This window comes from Lepisma saccharinum, chromosome 6 (assembly GCF_977018435.1).
Source record: "Lepisma saccharinum chromosome 6, izLepSacc3.1, whole genome shotgun sequence".
In the NCBI taxonomy this organism is placed as follows: domain Eukaryota; kingdom Metazoa; phylum Arthropoda; class Insecta; order Zygentoma; family Lepismatidae; genus Lepisma; species Lepisma saccharinum.
This window is the reverse complement of record NC_139234.1, coordinates 668423-686449: the sequence shown is the minus strand read 5'-3', so window position 1 is coordinate 686449 and position 18027 is coordinate 668423. Positions and strand designations below refer to the sequence as shown.

Genomic DNA, 18027 nt, shown 5'->3' with positions numbered 1-18027 from the left:
TAAAAAAGATTTGCAACTTGTGAAATATACCAAAAATGTGTGAAAAGAGAAAAGTTTAATTTGAAGCAGGAAATTGTTATCTGCTTTCATCTGCATTATCAAGCAAGTATAATGAATAATGGAATGCCTCAAATGGATGATTTGAGAAATAAAACTTAAAGTGACACAAATATCTTCTACATTTTGGATGTGATTTAACCAAATGTGGAGTTTTAAAAATTGATTTAACCAAATATGGAGTTTTAAAAATTGAAGAATGGAAGCCATCTTGTAGAAAACGTATGAACAAATTGAGATATTGAGTACAGGAAAACCTCGTTAATACGATATTGGTTAATACGAAGTACCCTTTAATCCAAAGTTCTTCCCATTCCCCAGCCGATAAGATAGGATTTATAATGTATTTCAGTACGGATAAATTGAAATACGAATAATTTTTAATACAAAGTTGTTTACAAGACCCTTCCGCAAAACTGGTTTCGCTTAATTCGAAGTAGACACCTGCATAAGTCAACAACAGAAGATCGAATGTGGAGAGAGCTTGGACATTATTTTAACTTGACCTTGACATGTTTCCTTGTCCTAAGAGCTGCTGACAACTCGAGGGAAGCAGCCCGAAATGCCCGCTGGACATTGACATTCTTTGTCAATGTGCATGGGAGGTCAAGCTCTTTCCCCGCTGAATGCGCCACCTTGGAAATATTCACCAGTGCTAGATGAGAAATGCGAGATAAGATCCCACGAATGTTCCAAAATACAAGACGCGTGGCATCTGGAAGTCTCGCCCATCTGTCTAGCTCTGAGCTCGAGATACAGCAATTTCCCGTGAGCGAGCAACTTTTGGCCTGGTAGCCGACAACTTCCGGTAACCACTTTCATTAAAAGCGTGTTCTTTGTGCCCTGTAGAATTTCATAAAAAAAAAAAAAAAGGAAACTGTTACAGATAATCAAAGCCGCATAGGCCAACTAAAGATCGTCAACCCACTTAATGCGTTGTCATCTAGGTTTCCCGCAAAAGTTGACGTCGATCTTACATATGTTGCAACTTCAGTTTCCAGCTTCATACGTTTCCCAACTGTGCCGGTTATAAAATTTGCCAAAACAGTGTTTTGTTGTCTGAGTGATTTCTCCCCTTTATCTATCAGCAAAGGAGGAGGAGGAGGGGGGGGGGGTCGGTTGCTAATTGTTCGGCCAGGATTTTCTTGCTCGTGTGCGCACACGGGTTCCTTTCCTTTGGAGTCTAAAAAAAGCAAACAGTTGTGAATACTTTCTTCAAAACGAACAAAAACCGCACGATAAGTAAAAGAAAAGCGACACCCTTCCTTCTCCTACAACAGCTCATTATCCGCCACTGGTGTGCATGGTAATGTGATAATTGCAGAATTCAGGTCCCTTTTTCATGTTTGAATGCAGCTGTCTGGATAGGAAATATTGCCCGTATTATTGTCTGTTGCATGGTAAAAGGTAATGCAAGGATCATTTTTTTTTTTTTCACACTGCTGACAAAAGTTCGGTCTTCGACAACTGTCTTATCTTTAAAATGCCAATTATTTCCCTTCTGCCACCTGCTGCTCCAACTTCCAGCCAGTCTTGTTGTGTTTATGCTGCAGCTGGCACCAGTGTTTAGTCTAGCGTTTGGAAAGCTCTCGCTTGCCGATAACTGCAATGACTCATCCAGTGCGACATTGTTTTGAATCTTGCAAAGCCATATAATCCCCACTTTTCTTCAGAACCAAGCGTGCTGCTGTTAAAAAAAAACAAAAAAAACCCGCAATGCTCAATGTAGGAATACGAGAGGAAAAGTTTTGGCGGAGCGAGTGTTTCACCTCCAGAACAGTGCGGCACTGTTTCATGTGTCCTAGGATACACATTTGGTGCAAACAGATCGCAAGTTGTGTGTTTACTTTTTCAGAATGGATTACAATGCAAGTTGAGGAAGAGTTTGAACTGATCCCTGTAAAGGGGGAGGGGCAAATATGAAGTTAACTGAAGCAAAGAATACGTGACTTTTTTTTTACGATGTGTTTTAGACAGCCGAACCAGAACGAAATTTACAGCCCCGATTTTTTTGTATTGTTTTGTTTTGTGCCAGGGAAAGATTGTGTTCTCTCCCAAGAGATAACTCGAAGTCGTTTAATACGAAGTTGACATTTTTTGGTCCCTTGAACTTCGTATTAACGAGGTTTTCCTGTATACTCAAATTAGAACTGAAGCATGCTAAAATATAAGAAAAAGACTTACTCTTCTTGAAGAAGGAATTTCAAAGAAACATTTTCTTTATTTAAATTACATATATATGTTATAAATGGTCTTGATAACCAATGCATAATTTGATGATGATGTAACTTTTGTTTTTCTTGTTTTATCAACATATTTTGCATACAAATACTTATAACTGTATCAGCATAAATGCTTACCCTTAGCAAATGTAAGCTTGGATTTCCTTTTCTTCATATATCCGTAGCTTCCTACTGTGTTAACACATTAATTTTGAATTCTGATTCGTTACTATTACACACCAGACAGGTATATATGTAAAATGAGGTGCTGGTCAGGACATCAAATTTAACCGGGGCATTTTCCAAGGTGATTAGTGAGACAGATTAACAGAATTGGTTGATCACGCTGTCTTCTCTCTATTTACTCTCAGTCTTCAATAATTTCACTGGCAGTTATCATATTAATTGGTTAAGAAGAATAAAATAAAATGTAAGCAAGGATATCTTGTGTCAAGGTTCTCAAGAGGTGACAGATAACACAAATTTAATGGCATTTCAAAGTGCCATTTGTTTTGTTTGAGATAAGAGTGAAATAATTCTAGGGGGTTCTTTCAACCATAAGGGAAGGATGTACACCAAATTTCATTGAAATCTGAGATGTTGGGTGGTAAAATCTTCGTTTTTTGCTCTCATTTCATGTGGAATGACCCGTAAATTACCAACAATTACAATCAATTGATTAATATTGGTACCTTAATATGTACATGCTTTAGTCCTCCATCTACCTTCAGGAGTGAAGCACATTGATCAAAACGCACACTCATGCTTGACCAGAATACGTACCTCTAAGAGAAAAGGCATCACTGGTATGAACACTCCTGTCTTCACTGAAAGGTCGATCAGCATTTTCACACAGTGAAACCTCATAGGGAAATACTGAGCTGCTGAACGCAATTGCATGACACCAATGATAATCTGAAAGAGAAAGGACAAAAAATCAAAATACCTCGTCACAATGCAGTGCATGAACCACATTATCTACTACTATTCTGGCCAGAATTATAACTTTAGAAAAATATATATATACACAAGTTCCTTGTAGCTAATCTGTGGTGATTTATTCATTCTTGGTTTTGGACTTTTAACCACTGTTATTTTTAAAAAAATTACCAACGTTTCGGAGGCTGAATCTGTTTCCGTTTTCAGGGTAGCATGTAGTCTGTTAAATCATATGGTGTCTATAAATGGTTGCCTTGGAGGATTATTCTTGGTGGCCTAGGCAACCATTTATAGACACCATATGATTTAACAGACTACACACTACCCTGAAGACGGAGGCAGATTCAGCCTCCGAAACGTTGGTAATTTTTTTTAAAAATAACAGTGGTTAAAAGTCCAAAACAAAGAATATATACAGGGTGTACATAAAATAATATACCAGTTTCAACATTTTTTCTTGCAGCGACGGGTAGGAGAACAAATGTTACATTGGATGAAAGAAGAACTGTGAAAGACTTTTTAGAAAATATGCAGGAACTTGTACATTCTCTCAATACCATGCAATACAAAATGTTGTCATTGTAAATGTTGACGTTATTCCATTCCAAAATTCATTATTTATAAATGAGCAACATGCATGCACACTACCCTCAGTATTAGTGCCTCTGGTAAAAGAAACTCTGTGGAGATTATTGCATACTAACCTGTACAAGGGGGTAAAGAAGAGATTTCATTTGTGGCTTATTGTACATTGCTCCCAACAAATCACTCCAGAATTGCATGGAGAGCGTGTACTGCCAATTGAATACTGCTTCAATTGAGCCCTGAAAATATACAAAATACTGTTATACAATAAAATCAATATTTCATGCATTCTCATGATCCAAAATGGAGTGTGTCTTATCTTAATCAACAATGATTGTCATTTTCTTATTAATTTCCATGGCTTTCATTACCCTTGAAAATATGACTGGATATCATCATTCAAAATAGTATTAAATTAGGGTTCCCATGGATGCAAACTAGTCAAAGGGTCGCAACTGTGCAGAAATCAAAATGCCAAAGCTAATAAGAGGGGTTGGGTGGGCAGCGGCTCCCAAATTTCAATGAAAAAATCATAAAAATGGGGAGTTCTTTCACATATTCGATAATGTAATGCACCCAGGAACATGAAATGACTTTCATTCGGTTGAGAAAGGACCATTCTTTGAAAATAAGGCTAAAGTTTGCCTCCCCTTCCCAAAATAATGGGGGAAGAGGGGGCAAACTTCCAATTTTTATAATTTTTTATTGAAAGTTGGGGGCTGCGGCCAAACCAACTCCTCTTATTGGCTTTGGCATTTTGATTTATGCACGGTTGAATGCCCTGATGTTCTAGCTGCAAAACAAAAGTTACCTGAAGTAGGTTGGTCAAATAGTATACGAGTTATAACATTTTTTCATTTTCGCCAAGGCCTTTTGCGCGAATTTTAAATTCGTACACTTACAAGGCAAGATGCGTGTAAAAAAAAAAAGGGTACTTTGGGTAACTTTTGTATTGCAGCTAAAACATCAGGGCATGCACCCATACAGAAATCAAAACGCCAAAGCTAATAAGCCATGCGACACTTTCTGAAGTCTGAATTATCCTGAGAGTTATGCAATTCACAGAAAATTAATTAATTTTGCTACAAACATTTGAGAAGCAAAAATAGACTCCATTATACAGGAATAAACTTAATATTCTGGTAATGATTTAATGTGCTATTACAAGGGATATGTTTATTTTGTGTAATAGTGCAGTTCTTAAATCAAATTTAGGATATTTAAAACCAAAATATCATTTTATATACCGCTTTTTCACAGCTAAAAGAGCGAAATTTCATTTTCTTTACCACTTTTCAACCCAAAATTGACTCTGTTATTGTACCAAAATTTTGCTTTTTTATTTACCAAAAATATGTGCCTCTACTTATTACAGAGTATTTGAGTTTCCTTAGTTTGTTCAAACTCTTACTACCTTTGTGTTTGTTTACTTGGCACAGTACCATTTGACTGATTGTCACGGTATTCGCTTAGTGCACGAGATTCCAGTCGACACTCCCATGGACTGGTTGCTATGATTATTGCAGCCACTGAATATGTGCATCCATCTGCTGGGATGCGAGACGTGCGCGACAGTCCATGCTGCATCGCTGTCCAGTTTGTCAACATTTCGAACAGCTGCTTTCAAGAAACTGTACATATTGAAGAGTACACAGTGTACTGTACAAACAAGCATGAGTTTTGTCCTAGATTTGTTACATATTTTTTTGTATCACTTTAATGTTATTCATCATATTACAGATGGTGATGAGTAGTTCATTAATTTTCCTTTGTAATCTTATCAGAACCCATCAACATCATATTACTCTGTAAACACCATAGATTCCTTACATCAAAACTCGGCCAACATTCCTGACCAACCTGTGAAGGCTTGTCGGTAGAGTTCGGCAAATTATTAAGCATAATTTCCAGAGTTCAAGGAATTCCCAGTGAGTAGCCACCCTGTTACTGTTCATTGAGAAAAAGAAAAGTCTTTGAGGGAATATGCAATCTTACCTTTTTCTGCACTACTATCGCATTCCGCAAGTGGATTGCCAGCTGCCGAATGTAGAGGAACACCAGCTTGTAGGACACGGCTGCATCCAGAGAGTAGATTTCCACCAACGACCGCCTCATGAAGTTGATCGATGGCAGCACGTTTGGAGACACGAATTTTGAGTTCTTTACATAACCCATGTACATTTTCTGCATTGAGGAAATAGCGACAGATTGATGAGAGGTAAGATCATACCGATACTGTATAGTTGTATATATAATTACAGTGGAACTTTGATTTTGAATGATGTGAAAATACTTGAAATGCAGGAAAACGTAAAATTATGGTTCCACTGTACTCTGAAGAACATTATTTAAAATTTACTGTAAAGGACATTTTAATGTTAGGAACGGGACTAATTACAAGGACTGTATGGACCTATCTCCTTCAAAGTACTACCCTCAATTGTGCACACACCACTCCCAGCAGTTGCCTTCAAGTCCTGAAATGTCTGCAGTTGCGGAATGCCCTTTAAGTCCCATACAGAATTCTCCTTTCTCTCTTCTATTGTCTGGAATCTGTGACCTTTGAGGGTTGATTTCAACTTGGGGAAGAGGAAAATGTTTGCTGGTGCCAAGTCAGGGGAGTAGGCCAGTTGCAGGCCAACAGGTGGCTGTTGCTTTGCCACAATCTCCCGGACAACAAGTGAGGAATGGGCACGTTCATTATCGTGACGAACCATCCAGGACTCCTTCTGCCACATCTGTGGCCTATTACACCGCACCTTTTCTCCTAATTGTTGCTTGACGTTAACGTAGAATGCTCCAACTTCACATACAGTGAGACTACGGTTTGCACGTATACTTCCCCCATCCTTTCCACATGATTGATGTTAGTAGAGGTGGATCTGCATCTAGATTTTGTGTCATCCTCGATGGAGGTTCAATCTGATCTGAAACATCTGTACCATTCATTTTTTTGTGTTCAACTGAAATATTCCTTGGCATAGGCTTCATTTGACATGTCGTACGTCCCTGAAAGTTTTCTGCATTTTCACACATGCTTGCGGCTCTTCCAGTTTCTTCATGACTGAAAATTGATGCAGCACTCAACACACCTGTGTTCAACGTGGTTAGGAACAGCTTTGAAACTGGGCCCAGTTAATAACAATAGTCACCACCACTGTTGTTTCTCTTCAACGAATTTGTACACAAACTTGTCAAAAAGAGTTTAGTTTATTTTTGAACAGGCTTTGCACTCAGTATTCTACTAAAATCAGTTGATAAGGACCTTGGCACCAGGGGTGTTTTCATTCCTGCCAGAGATGATTTTATGACACCATAACAATATTACAGTCACATTTGCTACTCAAATACTTACCACATGTAAACTTGTTCATGAAGTCAAGTCTAGTACGTACAAAAGTCAAAAGTAGAGACAAGCCGATATAATTTTGAACCAATACTTAGACTGACGCTGATACTCTTATTGATTTCCACCAATACCAAAGCTTGAAAATTGGAACTATTAAGGGTCATTCAAATATGGATTAATATTAGTGGGTGAGTACTCCACTCCAATTATAAGTTCAATTTACCAGCCTTGCTTCGATATATTCAAGAAGTACATCAGAATATTAAAATACCAGTTACATAATCACAAAATAGAGTTTTCTGTACACAATTTTGGTGGAAACTTCAAACTTTGCAGGATAATTACACTCGGTGAAAATGTGATGTGGCAAGTGAATTACTACACAAATTAATACAAGGGAGAGTCAAATTAAAACCTTAATTTGTCTTCACTTTTTCATCTAGTAGGGTTGCATTTTAGCAGAGACCCACAGCTAATCTACACATAATTTCAAGTTTGAGTTAGTTCCTTTGTACTTCAGAACAATAATCTTTGGGATGCAAGTGCAGTCACTTTTGAACCACTGCAAAGGAGTTTCCACCCATCTGCCTGCGAACTGAGGACATTGTCGAACTTCCTTCTTCATTTGTGAACTTTTGATTGATTGATTGAGTTGGTATTTTAAGTTCACTTTATGCACAGTAAGGCTAATCGGGACTGGACCTTCAGTTTAAAGTGGGATCCAAACCACTGTGAGCCTCCAGCAGGTATCGAACCCAGGACACTTTGATTACAAGGCAATGATGCAGCCACTGCACCATTTGGGAGGCCCCTTTTGTGAACTTGCTGGTGGTAAGCATGCACAGAGATATTGAATTTTCATTAATGGGAGAATTTCCGTAAGTTTTAGACTTCCAGAGAGCAAGAAACCACTCCTCTTGACTGGTGCAAGTGTGTATAGATGGCGTAATCTTTAAAATAACAAAAATGGCATTTTGAAGTTCATGTGATTAGTGTTGCAGCCATCAGGTTGTTTTGTATATAATAGTTGATGCGTTGTATAAATTTGAACGATATACATGTAAGACAGTAGTGGTGGGAGACCAGGAAAAAATGGACAGGATTGGCTTCAATGTCGACCCAGCCAGAGGCAGGAAAACGGAGAAGGATGATGATGATGACATTCTATCATACAATTTTTCATGTTGAGGGGAATAAACAATGCGGTTGATAATATAAGATGTAAGCGAGTTACTAAAGATATATCCGCAAAACATACTTGGAAATGTTCTATTAATTTCGGTGGCCTCTGCAACCATCCACTTGGGAACTCGATGCTTTACTGTTAGGTTGACTTCCGGTTCCTGTTGTTGTTTCCTCGACTACAGCTAGGGGTGCTGGTGTAGCCATTGCGTCTGCTGCGCACGATTGGTTTGAGCTGTTGTAATAGCAGGAGCCAAACATGATGAGCCTGACCGCTGTCGATATTCAGCTCGTGCGGAAAGTGCATAATTGCACTCACACTGGGTGTGATGTACACCTGGGTTGTCTAGTGGAGAAAGGAATGATCTCTTGTGTTTGCTTAGGGCACTGGCTATTTTGTTCACTGGTTTGTGTCCAACTTTCTATGTCATATTATTTCAAGGACTTGGCTAGGCGGTTGGATGTAGTCTGGTGTTAAGGGAAGGCGATTCATTTAGCTTTATCACTGCTGGCTGGACGGAGTAGGTTAGGTTGTCGTACTTGCATTTCTGCTTTGCTGCACCATGTAGAGAGTTGATGTACTGTGAATCCATTTTGAAGTCCTATGTCCGTCACTATGGTAACTTCCTCCTTCAAATCTTCTTCACTTGAACAGTGTGAGAAAGCTCTTCTGTAGAAGTTAAGCCACACATTGGCTTTATGTTGGGGTGGGTGGTTGGAAAGGGAGTGGATATACTGGTTCCCTGCCGCCCCTGGTTATCTATAGACCGTGGTGGTGAATTTGTTGCCCTCCTTTTGATGGTTAGATCTAGGAAGTTAATGATACCTTGGTTTTCCCGTTCTATTGTAAATTTCAACCTGGGGTGAATGTTGCTGAGTTTTTCCATGAGTAGATCTATTTCCTCTTCCGTTTTGTAAACGACCAAGGTGTCATCTGCATATCGTATGTATCGGAGTTCTGGTGAGCGAAGAATATCTTTTTCAGCTAGGTGCATAACAATGTCTGCTATGGGAGAGGACAGGGGGTCCAAGGCCAAACCTTCTGCTTCTATGAAATACTTGTCTTGAAATTGAAAATAGTTGTGCCCGAGGCAGATATCCAATAACTTGGATACCTCAGACACTTTCACTCGTGAGACTTTATTGGCAGAAAGCCATCTTTCCACAGAGGTGAGGGCTAGGTCGATTGGGATGGAATTATACATGTCAACTTTATCTATGCTGGCAATTTTGGCATGGTTGGCTTGTACTGTTGATGTTATTAGTTCTTTGGCATCTGTGCTGTTCCGGAAAATGTAGGTCAGTTTGTGATTGTGCTCAGAGATTTTCTTTTTTAGACACTTTGTGAGGTGGACCATTGGTTGGTTGAACCCTGCGACGATGAGGAGCATCGGAATCCCCTGTTTGTGCATTTTTGAAATGCCATAAGCTATGGCGGGAGATGGGTGTGTGTTGAGGAGACGTTTGCAGTCTTCTTGGTTCAGCATTACACAACTTTCAACTGCACGCTTGATTATGCGTTTGCACTTTTCCGTTGGGTCCGTCGATGCTCTTGTATGAATCACTATTTTAGTTTTTCATGCATTTTACTGGAGTAGTCACCTTTATACATGATCACATACTGGTTTGTTTTATCTGATTCCATGCACCAACAGTTCCAGCCGAGATTTGAATTCGGTTAGCACTGACCTGATTTTTTGGTGGGTCGGGTGGGATTTGGATGTTTTCTGCCACAAGAGATCATTTCTTTCCCCACTAGGCAACCCAGGTGTATATGATGCACTCACACTACATTGGCAGATCCATCAGAACTGTCAACAAGCATATACAACAGCACTTAGCGGACGCAAAAAAATCCCAACCCACTACCGGACTAGCAAGACACCTCAAGTTCAACAAACACAGGATCCAAAAAGTTTCAGTTAGGCACACATCACACACCCTAATCGACACCAAAATCAAAGAGACGCATGCTATTATGCACTTTTCGCACAAGCTGAATATCGACAGCGGCCAGGCTCATCATGTTTGGCTCCCACTATTACAACAGCTCAAACCCATCACGTGCAGCAGACGAAATGGCTACACCAGCACCCCTAGCGGTAGTCGAGGAAACAACAACAGGAACCGGAAGTCAACCTAACAGTAAAGCATTGATCCCCAAGTGGATGGTGGCAGAGGCCACCGAAATTAATAGAACATTTACAAGTAAGTTTTGCAGATATATCTTTAGTAACTTGCTTACGTCTTGTACAATTTTTGTTGGACTTCTAAGGTTTTCATTTCACCCTCCCTCGTATAATAATTATGTATTGATATGAATACTGCAAAATCAATCGAATATACAAAGTAGTAGTAGTTATTTACGCTCTCACCTTTAGCACCAAATCCAGCAATTCCTTTCTGGCACATGTCAGGCGCACAAGGCAGAGAAAGGAGAGGATCCTGACGGTCTCCTCGTCTGTGCTCCACAGCTCCACAAGCTTGTTTATGAGATGCCTTCGGAGCCTGAGGAACGACCCGCAGAAGGAGACCATTTGATGAAGATGCTTCAGGAGGACAGACAATATGTCTGAAGAAGCCACAACTGACATCAGCTGCAAGAACAATTACAATAATCAATGTTCACAATCTATTTTCACACAAAGCACTGCACATTATAAAAAGTAAATGAGTTGTAAGAAAAATATTTATACTACACGAAACACTCAAAAAGCACATAAAAAGACACTTTAAAAGTTTGTCCAAGCTGAGATGCCGGAGTTCATTAAAGGATCTTTGTCGTAGTTTTGAAGCCAGCTAAGCTTAGGATCTACAGTATTAAATGTGAATGCAACAGGAAACATATAGGCCAATGTAAAATACCTATCAAAGACAGATTCACAGACCACATAGGATACATACGCAGGATAGAAAGTTCTTCCGGGTTGGACACAAACATGTAATAGAAACAAACCAATTAGCACAGGATTGCATTTCCTTTTTGGAGCAGGGTACAGGAAAAATAGAACGGGATGTTAAGAAAGGTGTACACATGATTAAAAACACAAATAATGTCAATGACAATTTATGTGGAAATTGTTGTATAACGGAGTCCAACTTAAGACCCATCTCCCCTAGCCTTCAGACTCACCAAACAAGAACTTACAAACACTGCAAGACTGCAAGGACATCTTCTGGCAGACACAGCAAGTAGCGTCAGTCAAGCTACAACCATGTCTTCCTAGGAGTCTCTTGGCCAGCCCTGATGATGATTCCGAGATGGAATCAAAAGCTTCGACAAACTTTTAGTGTCCTTTATCATGCTGCTCATGTACTTTGTGTTGTTTTTAACTAGTATGTTGCCAGCACATGACGTAAGAAGCTTTTTACCGTAAAAATTATTTATCATTGTTGGAACAGCAACAATTAACATTCTTCCTTCCTCAAATTTTTCACAAATCACACAAGTCACCCTTTACTTCTTCTAAAATTGTCTCAAAAATACTTTGGAACAGTGAACCAACCACATATAAAAAAAAATCATATGAGAATTTGTGTCTTGAAAATTATTCAAAGGAAAATCTAGCACTTTACTGCATTATCACTGCAAACACTGACCGTGAGGATTAGAGGACTATTCAGTAGAAAATCACTCTAACTCAGGTTTTCCCAGGTTTATCTCCTGCAGATTCTTACCCCTTTAGGGTTTGGTGAAACTTATTGGGTACAAGAAGTGAAGTTCATCTTAAGCTGAGTAAACCAGACACTGTGGCTGCAGTTATAAATGTATCTGACAAATCACATGGACAGAGACTGAAGATCACCCAGGTGTGTAGTAGATTGCTGCAGAAAGGGTTTTTCACTCGAGCGTCTAATAGTTTGCATGGAAGATGCTTAGAGGCACATAATTTTGGTAAATAAAAAAGTAAAATTTCGGAATGGAGTCAATTTCGAAGTTCAAAAGCGTTAACTAAAACTAAATTTTGGTGTTATAGCAGTGAAAAATCGGCTGAAAAGTGGTATATAAAAAGACATTTTGGTTTTAAAATTTTGAGTGTAATCCTAAATTTGATTTAAAAACTACACTTATTACACAAAATTAACATTTCACTTCTAATAGCACATTTATGTAGTTATCAGAGCATTAAGTTTATTTCTTGGTCCATTTTTGATTTTCCAATATTAACAGCAGATTTAATCAATTTTCCATGAATTGCATAACTCAAGATAATTTGCGTTGGTAAAAAAACTGAATTTCGTGCTTAAAAGTTTATTTCACATTACTTTGTGACAAAACATGGTAACAAAATGCATCTCACACCTTTCAAAAATATGAAAAATTAACACTACAATGTTTTTTTTGACATTTCGTTTCTTTCGTTAAAAACAAAATATGCATGACCCTAACGATGCTAGATACAACACAGAATTGACAGCTTCTTTGCATAAACATGCAAAACAATCAGTATACGCTCGAAGGCCAGTAGTACACGTATAACCGTAATTTGTCTGTAGTAGTGGGCTCTCAAAGATGGAGTGAAAACACAGTGAAATTGAAACTTAAGTGAACATAGTCGTCATCTCCATGTTAAAATCTAGTTTAGTCTATATTACCAATACATAGCAATATATTACTTACCTGAAATTTAGAAAATTTCGCACTTCCGCATTGCACAATTTAATGGTTAAATCCTATTAATTTCGAAGATCCACTGTCTTCATTCACAAAAGGGTATGGCGTAAGTAATTTTAAACCGCGTTTACCGCAACCATCATGAATAGCAATATATGATAATGAAATAGATGATTATGGGCTGAAACTAACATATTACATATTTCTAAGATTATTGTCACATTGAAATGATATTTGATTCTATACACTCGACCATAGCACGCTCAAGCGTGGGAGATTCGATCGGCTATGAGCGAGCGAAATCGGTCCCATGCAGTACTCAAGTGTGCAGTCACCAAGGAAGTCTATATTGACAGAGATGCAACTGGAAAATGATTATGCTATAAGTCAGTTTTACGATACATAATCAAAAAAACCATACAAACACAGAACTTGACCAAAGTGATTGTTTTTTTGTTTTTTTTTTTACCTTTAATAGGTCGGTGAGGTAACATTTGATAAATGACTGCACTTTCACCCATTTCTTGCTCTTGGTTGGGTCAAACTCTCTTGCTTTCTGTGGGATCTTGAGAAGCTTCCTCATAGCTTCTTGGAGGTCCACAATGCACAGCCTCACGACTGAGTTGAACACTAAGGAGAGAGATCAATTTGAAATAAACAACAATAGAGAAAAGATTATTGCATGGAGATTTCACACTGAAGCGGCATGTTGCACCCAATGCATGTATTGGGAATGAACCAGGCAAATGCAGCCTGCCTTGGTCATCAGGGTAAAACTGCTGTGGTTACAGATTTCTTGAAAAAACATGTTGGAATTCATATACCCTAGTCCAGTGTTTCTCCAAGTGTGTGCCGCAGCACCTTGGGGCACCGTGATTGGCTTAACAGGGGTGCCGAGAAATGTCCCAATATATTCACTGAAATTACACTTACTCCAAATATGTGCTTATTTAGTACTTATTACACATAAAATGTTTATGAATTTGAAATATGCTTTCATTTAACTTAAGGCAAGCAACGTAACAATGATACTAACTGAAGCCTACATGCTGACTTGGGTGCAGGGAAAAATCTTGAAACACTAAGGGTGCCGTGATATGAAAAGGTTTGGGGACCCCTGTACTATCCTGAAGAGCAGCCTTGCAGCGTCTCTGATTTTCACTATTACCTGGTTTGTCTGCAAAAGAGGAATCTACAATACACTAATTTCAGGATGTGTTTTAACAAATCCATAACAGCAGAAGTCTTGATGTCATTTATTTCTAAGAGATGCTTGTTGTATGCAGAATGCCATTTCAATCTGAAATCAACTCACTGTGAACTATGACAATAAAATTAATACATTGTACATTTTGGAAATTTGTGCGTTTACTCACTATACGTGAGTGAGTATAATAGTCGTAAAACTCCTTGCAGACGATGTTTCGTGAAGCTACACTTCGCTTCTTCAGGTATTTCTTTTCAGAATATAAAATAGTTCGTCATATATGTAAAAATAAATCCAGGATTAGGTAAAAAAGGGTATTGGGATATAGAATTTAAAATTACATGACGTTAAAAGTGCCATGTAGGCTAAAAGATAATTCTAAAAGAACGGTGTACCCATACTACCATACAGAATGAATGACTACTGTAGCGTACGAGTGCTACATCCCTTCCAATGTGAACTCCACAGATTCCGAAGCAGCGCGAATCACTTCCGGCATGACAAGGAATTTCACAGACTCTTCACTGTTTTTTCCCATCGTTTAGACATTTTGATCCATGCCTCACCCAAGTTACCGTCATCCCTATTTAGTTTTTTCCCCCATCAACAAAAATATTTGTTGCCTCGTGAACGTTCCTATCAGGTTGTTTATGAACTCTTCTTACCACTTCCCTTTTTCTAACCTTATGTTTTAATTCTAGAACATGCTCGAAAAGCCCGGTCTTCGGTGATTGTTCATTTTATATCATTGTCATTCTCGCCCCAGCGAGTTCCCATGCTTCTTCTGGTTTGTCCAATATATGCTTTACTACAACAACAAGTTATCTTATACACGCCCTTCTCATCTCTGACCTCTTCTCGCCCCTTTCCATCCTTTTTGTATTCAGTAAACTACCTCTCTATATTTCCGGGAGCTCTCATTCCCCCTTTTAACCTGAAGTCTTTTAGAATCTTATCAAATTTTTCGAACACTCCTTTTACATATGGGATGCTGTCGTATTTGTATTCTATTTCCCCTACCTCGTTATTCTTACTTATCTCATTCCTTCCACCTTCCTTAACTTTAAGTGTCCCCTCATTTCCTCTAAGGTGGCCACGGTGGCTCAGGCGGTAACGCGTCTGACTACCATGCTAAATGTCCCAGGTTCGATCCCCGGCCAGTTCAAATCCGGGAACTTTTCTAACGATGGAAGCGGCTCCGGCGCCCACCCAGCATCGAATAACATGGGTACCTGGGGGAAACCCTGGGGGGTAAAGGCAGTCAGGGGCATGATGCTGATCACATCATCCCCACTCACGACCGGATCAAGAAAGTGTGGGGCATTTCCCCCCCCCCCCCACCTCCTATACACCTTCATGGCATTGTGCTAAGCACAGGGGAGCACTTTACCTTTTTTTTTTTTTACCTCATTTCCTCTACTATATAACCATTTCTTAACTCCACCTTCATTATCCAATTTTCTTCTTTCTCTCTATTTCCTCCCTACAATTACAGAGCATCCCGGCCCGAATGTAGAAGTTCATGTATAGATTATTCTTAATTCTGTTTGAGTGTTCAGAATATTTGGTGGATATATATGTCCCCTGAAAACTTCTTTTGGTAAACCCCTGTCCGAAACCTGCCATTAACCCGTTCAATCCTCATGTACAAATAGTTAATTACTCCTTCCTTTACTATCTCACAAGTGAATTTTATTCTATCTATCATCTTGTTCTCCCAGGATTTCGAAAATACAATCTAATATTTCTTTTTTCCCGATAACCAGGATGTCATCTACATATCTACAAAAATATTTAATATCATTGTTAACCTAACTCAACGAATCCTTCTCAATGAAATGTAGGAAAATGTTGGAAACTATTCCCGACACAGGGTTGCCCATAGCAAGTCCTTCGTTCTGTCTATAAATTTTCCCATTAAAACATTAATAATTATATCCTGATACTAAATGGAACCACCGAACGAACTCCCAGGCTGTCACAACATCAGTTCCCTTATCCATAACCCACCTCTGAAGACAATACGCGGCTTTATCTCGAGGGACGCTAGGATACAAATTAATGATATCAAAACTACGAATTTCATCCTCCTCGTTTATATTGTATTTTAATCCGTTCTTATTGAAGACTGTAAGAGGGGTGAAATTTCTATCGCTTTCGGTATTCCGAAAACGCATAAGGAAGTGATCCCGATGAGACCGATTATACCCATGTATTCTGACCCGGGATATAAACTAGCGAAAACATTAGTAAAGAGGTTAAGAGAGGTTGGGGGAAGACTGAATACAGCGTTGAGAACTCTTGGGAAGTGAAGAAAGGATTAGAGGGGATAAATATAAACGAGGAGGATAAAATTCGTAGTTTTGATGTAATTAATTTGTATCCTATCATCCCTCCAGATAAATCCGTGGATTGTCTTCACAGGTAGGTTATGGATAAGGGGACAATTACAAAGATGTCGATCACCTCAAAATGTGAACGATTTTTCTGGTAGGGCATCCACAATTTGATGGACAGATGGGCACAATGTATAGCTAGCGATGGCGCATACTTTGAATAAAGCATTTGTTACCTTTCTCCTCAGATAACTTGTTTCCTTTCGGATCAATTAAGAATTATTAACCGGAACACCTGGTATTTGTGTGCAAGTATTCCACTATAAATATTTGCATAGATTTACCAACACTTTTGCTTAAAATATTAAGGAATTACATCAGATTATTAAATAAAATATATTCTTTCGTATTTCTAAAAATTAAAAATACAAAATTATTTATTACTTACGTAAAATGAGTACAGTCAACTCTCGATTCTACGACCCGGGGTATAACGACCCTCTCGAAGTAACGACCCTTTACCCGGGAACAGTGACAAATTTAGAAAAAGATAGAAAATTTTTTAAAAAAAAGTTGAAAAATTGAAGGAAATCGGCCGAAAAATGCGTTGTTTTTTCCTCCACTCATTCCCTTTACGAACGCTCTACCGCTCACAATTAGGTCGAAACTAAAAATAGACACCACCACACCATGCTTGAGTGATATCCAATAGCACTTTACCTCTGCCCTCCCCTCCCTCAAGTGCACCAATGTTACCCCGCACCCGACTGCCGCTACCCAACGTGCCAGGCTTGTTTTGCCATGCTTGCTCTTGGATACGTGAGAAGAGAATATCGAATGTGCTTGGATGTTATTTTAAATCGACTTGACTTGTTTCCTTGTCCTAAGAGCTGCTGAAAACTCACGGGGAAGGGTGGGAGCAGCCTGATATGACTGCTGGACTTGCAGTCTTTGCCAATGTGTATGGCAGGCCAAGCTCTTTCATCGATAAATACACCACCTTGAGAGAAGATCGCAGGAATGTTCGAAAATACAGATGTGTGGCGCCTGGAAGTCTGGCCCATCTGTCCAGCTCTGACCTAGAGTTCAGCAGGTTCCCCTGAGTGAGCAACTCTCGGCCTTGTAGCCGACAACTTCCGGTAAACCGCTTTCATTCAAAACGTGTTCTTTGTTCCCTGCAACACTTCATAAAAAAACCAAACTGTTAGAGATAATCAAAACCACATAGGTGAACTAAAGATCGTCAACCCGCTTAATGCGTTGTCATCCAGGTTTCCACAAAAGTTTACTTCGCTCTTACGTGCATCATAACTCCCGTTTCCCACTTCATACGTTTTCCTAATTGTGTCGATGTCGTAATATCTGCCAAAAAAGTGTTCCGTTGGCTGACTGACTTCTCCCTTCAGCAAACGTAGGGGGGAGGGGGGGGGAGGCAGATTGTTTCAGCCACGATTTTCTTGCTGATGCGGGCTGATTACAGGTGAGGGTGGAAAAGGACCCACCCTCTTCCTTTCCTTTGACGTCTAAAATGGGGT

The 18027-nt window shown here is 39.1% G+C and overlaps 1 protein-coding gene across 1 annotated transcript in view; it reads right to left on the bottom strand.

Moving 5' to 3' along the window:
• The window catches only part of Noc2 (Nucleolar complex protein 2), a 65893-nt gene that overhangs the window by 27789 nt on the left and 20077 nt on the right, over nt 1-18027 (bottom strand). The window contains exons 6-10 of the mRNA XM_083123352.1: nt 13419-13579; nt 10710-10931; nt 5799-5987; nt 3923-4042; nt 3063-3194 (exon numbers count right to left, since the gene is read on the bottom strand). Coding sequence (XP_082979478.1) covers nt 3063-3194; nt 3923-4042; nt 5799-5987; nt 10710-10931; nt 13419-13579 — 824 coding nt within the window. The remainder of the gene's footprint in view (nt 1-3062; nt 3195-3922; nt 4043-5798; nt 5988-10709; nt 10932-13418; nt 13580-18027) is intronic.